The sequence below is a fragment of the Narcine bancroftii genome, chromosome 2, assembly GCF_036971445.1.
Source record: "Narcine bancroftii isolate sNarBan1 chromosome 2, sNarBan1.hap1, whole genome shotgun sequence".
NCBI classification, from domain to species: domain Eukaryota; kingdom Metazoa; phylum Chordata; class Chondrichthyes; order Torpediniformes; family Narcinidae; genus Narcine; species Narcine bancroftii.
The window spans coordinates 58,462,860-58,473,607 of NC_091470.1; the positions used below are offsets into that span (position 1 = coordinate 58,462,860).

At 44.4% G+C, this 10,748-nt stretch overlaps 2 protein-coding genes across 3 annotated transcripts; one reads left to right on the forward strand and one right to left on the reverse strand.

Annotated features, from left to right (window-relative positions):
- Positions 1–701: 701 nt before the first annotated feature.
- On the forward strand, positions 702–10,139 carry LOC138753592 (complement component C1q receptor-like). 2 transcript variants are annotated; one of them, XM_069916772.1, is made up of 2 exons: positions 702–2,661; positions 7,367–10,139. In XM_069916772.1, exon 1 carries the CDS (start codon positions 832–834, stop codon positions 2,149–2,151), a length of 1,320 nt encoding a protein of 439 aa, XP_069772873.1. In that variant the 5' UTR covers positions 702–831; the 3' UTR covers positions 2,152–2,661; positions 7,367–10,139. The 2 variants fall into 2 exon arrangements, with proteins under 2 accessions (XP_069772873.1, XP_069772872.1); XM_069916771.1 differs by lacking the exon at positions 7,367–10,139 and adding an exon at positions 6,178–6,553.
- On the reverse strand, positions 4,098–5,754 carry sstr1a (somatostatin receptor 1a). Its single transcript, XM_069916773.1, has one exon. The coding sequence runs from the start codon at positions 5,526–5,528 to the stop codon at positions 4,431–4,433; it is 1,098 nt and encodes a 365-aa protein (XP_069772874.1). The 5' UTR covers positions 5,529–5,754; the 3' UTR covers positions 4,098–4,430.
- Positions 10,140–10,748: the final 609 nt, after the last annotated feature.

The window sequence follows — 10,748 nt, forward strand, 5'->3', positions numbered from 1 at the left end:
TATATGGCGAGCTCTCCACTGGCCACCGTGACTGAGGTGCACCAAAGAAAAGGTACAAGGACTGCCTAAAGAAATCTCTTGGTGCCTGCCACGTTGACCACCGCCAGTGGGCTGATATCGCTTCAAACCGTGCATCTTGGCGCCTCACAGTTCGGCGGGCAGCAACCTCCTTTGAAGAAGACCGCAGAGCCCACCTCACTGACAAAAGGCAAAGGAGGAAAAACCCAACACCCAACCCCAACCAACCAATTTTCCCCTGCAACCGCTGCAACCGTGTCTGCCTGTCCCGCATCGGACTTGTCAGCCACAAACCAGCCTGCAGCTGACGTGGACATTTACCCCCTCCATAAATCTTCGTCCGCGAAGCCAAGCCAAAGAAAAGTGGACTTCATGTCATATGTATATCAATCTCTGTGACCACTGATTCCTTTGATATTTGAATCCCTCTGTCCATTAACAGCTGTTAATGGACAGTTTTATCGCTGCCATTCTGAACCAAGTCACTTGGGCTCTTTACAACAATTCTGGCCAACTATCCCATTATGTTTCATGCTACATCCTGCCCATTCAGCTTCCACTCTATACTAGGCAAACTTTCATTTCTCATGTCTGCAAATATTTTTGCTCAGAGGGGTTTGAACTAAATGTTCATATTTCTACCATCACGCCACCGGATACACAAGTCATATTGGACTTCCCTTGAACCAGGGGCGTATTTCAGCTTGATTTGCTACAATCGGAAGTGCGATTCAAGTGTAGGCAAATCCAGCTCCTTTTTTACTTGGGTCTGAGAAGTTTGCACGAAGCCAAACACTCCCTGGCAAAGCTAACATGCTTCGTTTGGTCATCACTTTGCTTTGGCTTCAGAATTATTTGGAAAAGTCTGGGGCTTGGTCCCAAATACAAACGCTCTGCGATGGAGGGACGTGTTACAGTTTGCACTGGGATGGAGGCTCCTTTGACCGGGCGAAGGAAATATGTGAAGCCAAAGAAGGAGTTCTCACCACTATGGAAAGTGAGCACGAAGCAGAGAGCATTCGACAGCTTTTCCGAACGAATGTGAACGTGGCGTCTCAGATGCATCGTGTGTGGATTGGACTCTACAGGGACGTCAAGCAGTGTTACATTGTTGAAAAGCCGTTGCGTGGGTTCCTTTGGGTCAGTGGGAACGACGAATCGACCTACAACCCCTGGATTCGGGAACCTTTGCGGACCTGCATACACAAGAGATGCGTGGAACTCGTGGCCAACTTCACCACGGGAATCCAACTTCAGTGGGACGATGCAATGTGTGTTACCAAAGGCAACGGGGGTTTCATTTGTAAGTACCAAATGTGCGAAAGCTTAAATACTGATCTTGGAAAGGTCGTTTATGAAATTCCCCGCCGAACTGCCCGTCAATTTTCCCCTCGTGTACCCCGGGGTTCCGTCGCAATCATTACTTGTACCAATGGCAAGTCGGTGGCTGTGAAGTGTGGGCTGCAGCGGGGACAAGTTAAATGGTCGTCTTCGAGAAACGTGGAATCCCTCTGCGATAACTGTTGGGAAATTACAAATAATGGCTCTTGTCACAATCGATGTTTTCAGACTGCCGAGGACTTGCTCTGCTTCTGTGACAAGGGTTTTTCAGTGAACCTTCAACAGAACAAGTGCGTTCCCCAGGGAGATTTGGCAACAGTGTTCAACGAGTCGTCCGGAACCCTACTGAAAGACGGAGAGTCTGCTCGCACTATTTCTATTGGCCCTGGATCGGTCTCCACAACCCCATCATCTTATTTACCCCATCCTACCGACAGCTCGAAGGTCACATTTCCTCCGACGGCGAGAGGCTCAGAAGCAGGGAAATGGGGGGCTCGCTCAAACGCGCCCTTCCTGATATATCAAGTAATCATTGCCGTTTTAGCTCTCTTGCTGCTGACCGCAGTCGCGGTGATCATTATTCAGGAGAGGAGTAATAGAAGGGCCCGAAAGGCGGAACCCAAAGAACTTCGAATGGAAACCCCAAATGCCGATACTCTTCACCAAGAAAACGTAAACGCTCGGGAGATGACTGTTACCAATGAAAACCATTACGTGCACACGCCTTCAGCGAGTATCAACGAAATTAACGCACCCAAGGAAAATGGTGAAATAAGTGTTTCGGTAGCATAGTGAGGCGCTGTCTAAACCGGAGTTTAAAACCCGCGTCTAAACGGACAGTAGCTTCTTCTAGCCAGGGTTATGATCGTTAGAAGTGGCCGAAAGGGCCATAAACCGCACGCCACGGATAGAGCTCGCCTCTTGTCAGTGTCCTCTTGTATATTCAATTCTATAAAAACCTTGTTCAAGAGGAATCAGATTGTCCCCGCTTCTGCATGCCACTTTGGTTTTATTAATTACTTTGCAGTGCTCTGCTACTTTAGATACGCGTCATAGCTTCGCACAAACATTGCAGTGACAAGAGCATACAGGACACGTGATCGTTTAGTTACTAACAATGCAAATATGCCAACAAAACGAGAAATTCAATAGGGAAGTGTAGTTAGTGACACATAAACCACGTCGTCATATTGACATTGAGTAAAGGTCGTTTCTAGGAAACCGTTGAAAACACGAGGGATCTTACTTACAGCAGAGAAGAAAATGCCCGTCCAACATTTACTGAAGTTTTATTTTAAACAGGTAGTTGAAAATATTGGAGACGGTAATGATGATTTAACACAGATTTGATCTATAACTGAACGGGGGTCCAATTCGTACCACTTGTTAAGTGCTTTTCTTAAAAAGTTATAGAAACGACTATATCCCCGCAGGAGGACAATATTCGCTTGGCACAGTGTAGCATTTTGAAACCCGACCATTTTAGAAGCTAAACACACGCTTTTTACATATACCCCAGGCTCGAAACGTTGGTTTTACCTCTTATGGACTCTGCGTGACCTGCTGAGTTCCTCTAGCATCTTTATGTTTATACTACAATCACAACGTCAGCAGACTTTCATGCTTCACTGTTCAAACAATATTCGCTAGGCACATTGTAGCAACTTGAAAACCCATGAGAGATCACTTTTAAGCTAAACGCACCTTCTTTGCACACCCCACCTTTCCTGAGACATCACGCGCCAGTTAATATCGCATCAATCAATGAGCATGCTTAACATCAAGATGTGCTGGTCGGATGCGATTCATTAATATCACACCTCGAGAGGTTTACTGGCTGGTTTCATTAAGGAAATGAATGACCATTATTACCTGCTCTGAAAAATGAACTCCTGCACGATTTGATGTACCTTTCCAAACCTTGCAAGAACTCCAGCGAAGTTCAGTTTCTCAGAACCAAATCATTCGAAGATTTTATTTATCGAGGTTATATTATCGGTTCAGCACTCGTATTCCTAAAGGGGGCGAAATGATAGACCAATGGACTCGGTTAGAAGACGCAACTTAAAAGGGTTGGAGTGAGCGCTGCCAATTCACTTACTCCATCAAAGGTTAACGACAGCTCTGATAAACTAGAGGGCAGGACAGCTCACTTTGTGGGCGCTTTAATGATCCACTCGTTCTGTCCGTGTCAATGAGATGTACTTCCTTCTGTTTAATGCATCACCATTAAGTTATTTACGAAGAGGTATTCGCGGAAAAGCGCGGATTCGACTTTCAAGTGCCTTTTAACTCTTGCCCTGATATGTGCAGATTTGCTTCTGTCGCTTCGGCAATCTTAAACACTACAATTTCGAGAGAAAAAAAAACAAACACAAAAGGGGAATCAGGTGTGGAGCCAAACAGCTCACAAACCGATGCGCCAAAGCTGTCGTGTTCCATTAATTGCTTCGCATTTGATTAAAGAACACGAATGCGCTACCTAAATCAGGATTGATTGCCTGAAGAATGAACATTTTAGGGCTGTTAGAAGAACCCTCCGTTCCTTTGATGGAACAAGGCAGATTGGCAGTTAGATTTCGCTTTTCCTGTACACCTGGCGAACAAATATTGCAAATGATCACTGTCCAGTTACTTTTAAGTAGTAATTGGGCCGTTGATATCAAACGGCGTTACTTAAGAGAACTTAAGAACATGGAGAATTGAAAATGGTTTTAAAAAACGACAGCACTGACAGATTCTCAAAGAAACCCGTATCTTTGTATTTAGGAACACATTTTAAATGAAGTTTGCGCTTTCCCAACAACGCAAACATGCCAGCGACAGCTTTTGAGGAGAGAAAGCTTAATCTGAATTAAGAGATAACGTTTCATAAAAATCGGTCCACGGAATAATTCAGATAGCTGAGAAGTCATATCCTTATTTCTTTACATTCTAAAGAAATGCATTGAGCGGGGGACGCGACGAGAGAAAAAAAAAATGATGCGGTGGCCGAAATCTGTCCACACTTTGAGCCACCGATCGAAAAGTTGTGCTCTCCATTACTCTTTGCCGAGCTGCCGAGGCATCACTCAGAGGGTGGTGGTCGTCCTTGAGGTACAGGTACCATTGCCGTGAACATTCTCCGACTCCAATGCGTCCGCTTGGAATTCTTCCACGCTGTACGCTCTGCTTTTGAGAGCCGTGGCATAGTAATCTACGGGTTCCTCCGCTACACTGTCCATCCATCGCAGGCACAAGATTCTCTGGAACGATCGCTTAAAATTGTCCGAGAGAAAGCCGTAGAGAATAGGGTTGGCACAGCTGTTGGCGTATCCTAACACTACGACCAGCTGGCTGACGGTCAGATTTTGTCGTCCCAAAAATACCTTCACTAACTGAACGATGTAAAATGGCATCCAGCACATCACGAACACAGTTACGACCATCATTACCATCAAGGTGATCTTCCTCTCCGACTTCTTACGCTGTTGCCATCCAGCTTTGAGGGCCACCACCCTCATTTTGACAATGATGAGAATGTAACACAAGCAGATGGCGACCACGGGAATGAGAAACCCCATCAAAAACGTGTAGACCACAAACACCTCCAGCCACTGCCTATCGGGCTTAGGCATCTGCATGTTGCATATGACCGTACCATCAGTATTGGGGGCCGTGTCTGCAAAGATAATGATGGGCAGAATAACCAATATTGACAAGAGCCACACGGCAAGGTTGATTACTTTAGCTATGGTGGGTCTTCTGTAACTGGCAGCTTTGATGGGATGCACCACCGCGATATACCGGTCCACACTGAGCACGGTGAGGCAATAGATGCTGGTGAACATATTGACAGCGTCCACACTGAGGACCAGGCGGCAAAGTAACGAGCCGAAGGGCCAGTGTTTCAACAAAGTGGAGGTTACCAGGAACGGCACGCTTAGCATGAGCAGTTCATCGGCGATGGCCAGGTTCAAGATGTAGATGTTGGTTGCCGTCTTCATTTTGGCGTACCTTAGGATCACATATATGACCAAGGAGTTCCCACACAGCCCAACAAAGCAGACGACGGAGTAGATAAATGGGATAAAGATAGCGCTGCTTGTAGTCCCATTGTGAGTAAAATTGGCTTCGTTTATGCCGTGATCTGGATGGGACAAGTGTTTGGCAGAAACATTGGTTAGCATATTCTCGGAAAACAACGAAAAGCTTTCACTTCTCAAATCCGCCCTTGTTCGTTTCTCGCCTGCGATCTAACCAGCATCTATCTCTTGGAGCTCGCTGCTTTCATGGGACCATTCCGACTCCTCTCTCTGGATGAAGGTCCGGCAGAAATCTGGAGCCGGATCTCGGTGCATGCACCGACCTTTTCTGGCAGACAAGCCCGTGGTGTATTTGAAAAAAAATGCAAATCAATGATTAACAGTTAAGCGTCAGCAACGGCAACCCGGCAATTCTCATGACGTGTTCCGACAAGAGCTGGGATGACTGTCAGTTACCCCGCGAAGGGCCGGCGTGGAGAGCGGACATCTCCCGATGCACACGAAATGGACCCGGAGCCGACTTCGAGCGAGCCTCCGGTGTTGGCAGCTTGATGCAAATCACCAGTCGTCTCTCCGATTTCCTCAGGTATTGGTGCAAGTTCCGAATCACGTGCTTCGTTTGTCACAGAATACATGGCAACCGAATACCGTGCGGAGACAGGCTTTCATCGGTGTAAAAGTTAGATCCAAGAAAGGCAGTCCTGTGGGAAATCGAAGGGTGGGCAATTCAGCAAGACTAATTGCACAATCAGAATAATTTCTTATTCTGTTAAAATACTGCATTTTATTTCAGACCAACCGTATAAATGTAGTCTTTTGGACCAAACTCGGCCATTGGTGCAAGTGGCTCAATCCAGTTTTCTTCTGGAGCACATATTCAGCAGAGCGCGGGTGCATCGATTCTCTCGCAACAAGGTCCTGCTTTTCAGTCTCATCACGACGCGAGCTCAGCGCCTTATTGCATGACCAGCTGAGCGATGAAACTCCCAATGCTTTTCAAAATGAAACCAGAAGCCACCATATCCACAGAGGTCCATTTATTAGAATAAATACCAGCAAGCGCCCATGATTGTTGTTTTCAGGGGACCCCACCCCAGGACTATTTGTGAATAAAGTGCACAACACCTGCTCGAGGGTTCTTTGGCTAATTCAAACTGGTGTGTAATTGATCACCGTGTTTGCTCATTTCTTTTACTGCGTCATTTGGTTCGTCAGATTTTCATTAATATTATTTGCCCTTCACAAGTATTTGACCAGAATGGCATTTATACTCAGCTTTGTTCTAAAATAGCAGCTTAACATTTCATATGCCTTTCCTAACACGTAAAAAGACATTTCATCTTTGGCTTTTCTTACTGGAAGAAAAGATTCTAGCTAAAGTTTGGTTGTTTGGATTAACTTAAATTATCACATGAGAAACAGAAGAAGGATGTGTCCATTCGCTTTCTCTGGATCACATTATCATCGCTCTTCCTTCACCTCAGTGCCACTTTCCTGCACAAATCTACTCTTGATTTCCTTAAATACTGCATCGAGCAATCTCTATTCTAAAAACAAAGAACAACTGAGCCGTCGCAGACCCCTTGTGTGAGAATGCCAACGCTTCACTCCCGATTGGTGAAAAAATATCCAGTCATCTCAGTTATGAATAGGTGGTCCCTTCACTGGACATTTTGACCATAGACGGGGAAACGTTGCCCCTGAAACTACTCTAAAAAATTCACATATTTCTCTGTTGTAACTTTCACATTCCTTAAAATAATTTAAACGATTAAAAGTCAGAAATTAATGTTGTAGATACCAAAGAGCAAACACTGAACACATGCAGATCCCAAATTATTATCCAATTTTTCACTCAAGTTTATTCGCCTTAGAAAATGGTTACTGTGTTGTATCGCTGAAAAATTAACATTAAAAATTATAATAAGCTTTGGTTCAGATTTTCCTCAAACCAATTGACTGACACGTACCTATTTAAATAGCTGCAAGTCTGGGAATTCTGCTCCCGCGCAATAAACAGGGACACACGCGGTGGGATCGGATGCAGCAGTGGTGAGAGGGGGAAAAATGCTCGACGTTTCACGTGAGGTCGTCCTACCTTCACCAGCATCTTCTAACCCGCTTTGTTGCGGCCTCTAGGTCATCATCCAGGCACTTAGAGATGGTTAATGATCCTCCTGATTTTACAAGCCGCGAAGGAAAATATTTAAAAAGTATTGCCATGGTTGTGAATGTGTTAAAAAAGTGCGGGACATTGAGCGACATTTAAAAATGTGCTCCTTCCTCATTTGGCCAAGTTGTGGCCATGGCTGTCAACATCCCCGAACATTTTGGGGGCCCGCCTTTTTTCATGCAGTATCAGAAACCCGCGGGACCCCAGATGATGCGGCGGTGGTTCAGCTCACGTTAACAGCCACACGATAGGATCTCGGATATTTACACGCCGAACACATCAATTAGTCAGAAAAACTCGCATGAACACATTTAGCTTTTGTTCCTCTGCCTTTTATTAGAAATAAAGGGTTGCAGGGTGGAGATCATTGGAATTAAATATCCAAGAGTATCGGGTAACACTGTGAAAACACAGAAACGCTGAAAGAATTCAGCAGATCAAGCACCGTCCATAGGAGGTAACAACATTTAACCGACGTTTAGGACCTGAGCCCTTAAGGTAAGAGTAAAACAAGCAGACACCTGGGGTGAAGGAAATAAAGCGCAGAGGGAAGAGCACAGACCAATAGACAAAATTGACGATAGGACAGGAAGAGGAGAAGTAAGAATTCGCTCTGTGAGTACAGATCTGGAGGAAAGGAGACAGAGGGAGAAGGAAAGACAGAGCTAGAGGAAAGGAGAAATTGGAATAGAAGGATGGGGGTGAAGTTAGCTAATGGATACTGATGTTAATGCCATCCTGTTGAATGCCCAGATGGAATATGAAATTAATGCCATCTGATTGGATGCCCAGATGGAATAGTGATGTTGTTCCTCCAATTTGCAGGTGGCCTGAGTCTGGCAGTGCATGAGACAATGGACAGATATATTGGCATGGAATGGTGTTGCTACAGCGAGAGCTGAGAGATCCCTGCTATTGCGGTGGACAGAGCTGAGTTGCTCAATGAAGTGATCTCCCAGCCTGCATCCAGCTCCTCCGATGTAGAGGAGATCACAGCAGGAGCAATTGATGCAGTAGATGACCCTGGCAGATTCACAAGTGAAGTGTTGCTTAGAAGGACTGTTTGGGGCTCAGAATGGTGGTGAGGGAGGTGGTGAGGGTGCAAGTGAGGCACTTCCTGTGGTCACCAAACTCGGTGCCAAGGGACAATTAGTGAGAAGGGAGGAGTGGATGAGGGAGTCATAGTGAGAGTGGTCCCTGTGGAAGGTAGAGAGGGAAGGAGAGGGGAAGATATGTCTGATAGTGGGAATCATGTAGTACAGTAGTACTCAACCTTTTTCTTTCCACTCACATACCACTTTAAGTAATCTGTATGCCATAAGTGCTCTGTGATTAGTAAAGAATTGCTTAAGGTAGTGTGTGAGTGGGAAGGCAAGGTTGAGAATCACTGCTCTAGACCCAATTGTAGTATTTTGCTTGAGAAAAGTTGTCATTGACCCATTTAATTTAGAGTTATGAAACCATGCACATAACGAGTCAATTAGGCATGATTAAAACAGTGGTTTTCAAACTTTTTTGCTCCACTCACATGCTACCTTAAGCAATCCATTACTAATCACAGAGCACCTATGGCAGGGGTGTCAAACTCAAATTCACAGAGGGCCAAAATTAAAAACTTGGACTAAGTCGTGGGCCAAACTAAATATTTAGTGAAAATCTTCAACAACATCTGCATGTTTTCTCTTCTTTCAACATATGTAATGTTAAACTTTTTCTTATTAAAATAAATGTTTAATAATAGTTTTGGTTAAACTCTTTCCAGAAGACACATTAACAAATGAGAAATAAAATATTCAATAAATAATATTTCTCTATAACCTTTAAGCTCCTTTTAAATGTATTTTTTTCACAAGCCAACAAGTAAAAAAAACAACTTGCTTCAATGACAAACAGGTTTGTCTTTTAAAATGATGAAGATAGAGTCTCCCTCCCACCTGTCTTGAAAGGTCCTGTTTTCTGTCTTTGGTTTGGCCATTTTTCGTAAGGGGTTTATTACATGTGAGTTGGGCGACAGGTCGCAGATGCTAATGAAAGTAAAGAGAGGAGGTGGGGGCGATTAGCAGGCTGACGCCAATGCATTTGCAAAGCATTCTGGGATTTGTAGTATTAGCTGTGCATGCGCTATACTGGCACGGCGGCCAGCGGGCCAGCTCTAATACATATTTGATATGTTCTTGCGGGCCAAATAAATTATATCATGGGCCAAATTTGGCCCGCGGGCCTGAGTTTGACATGTGTGACCTATGGCATAGGGAATACTTCAAGTTGTATGTGAGTGGAAAGAAAAAGGTTGAGAACCACTGATGTAGTAGGTGGCAAAAATGATGGAAGATGATATGTTGGATGTGGAGGCTGGTAGGTGAGGATAAGGATTATCCTGTCCTTTTTGGGTGTGGGGGCAGAAGGGGCCAGAGTAGAAGTAGGGTGATGGAGGATATGTAGGTGAGGGTCAAGTTGATGGCAATGTAGGGCAAGCCATGTTCTTTGAAGAAGAAGAAGAGCATAATACTAAAGGAATGGGTGGCAAGTAAGGGAGGTAGGGTCGTGCAGTAAGTAAGACCAAGTTCAGGACAGAAAGATTAAGAACAGAAATTTGTGGGGGGTGGGGGGGGAGTGGAGGAGGAAATCAGTGATGGCCACCAAACAATATTATTGTGGCCCAGGCAACAAACACAGAAATATCTGATCCATAGAAGAATGGATCTGGTCCTGTGCAATAGACGAGTAAAATTAACAATCTTGTAGTAATGGGTCCTCTCTGAAGGAGTGAAAACAGTATGAATTAATTTCCCATACAAATGGAAGATGCAATAGTTCAAACTAAAGCCAGTGTATGGGAGACGACAACAGGATAAGGGATGAGTTGGCTAGCATAGGCTGGGAACACAGGTTAAATGGTGGGATAATTGAGGAACAGTGGAAGACTTTCAGAGATTTTTCACATTGCTCAACAAAAGTATATTCCAGTTAAAAAGAAAGGAAAGGGGAGAATTAGCCTTTGACAACGAAGGAAATAAAGGAAGGCATCAAACTAAATACTCATGTATTCCAAGTCATCAAGAGTAGCAAAAACTTGAGGGGTAAAAAGTTAAAAAGCAATAAAGAAAGGGAATATAAATTGTGAAAACAAACTAGCTCAAAATATAAAAACAGATACAGTAGTAATAAATGTCATAATTATATAAAGTGGA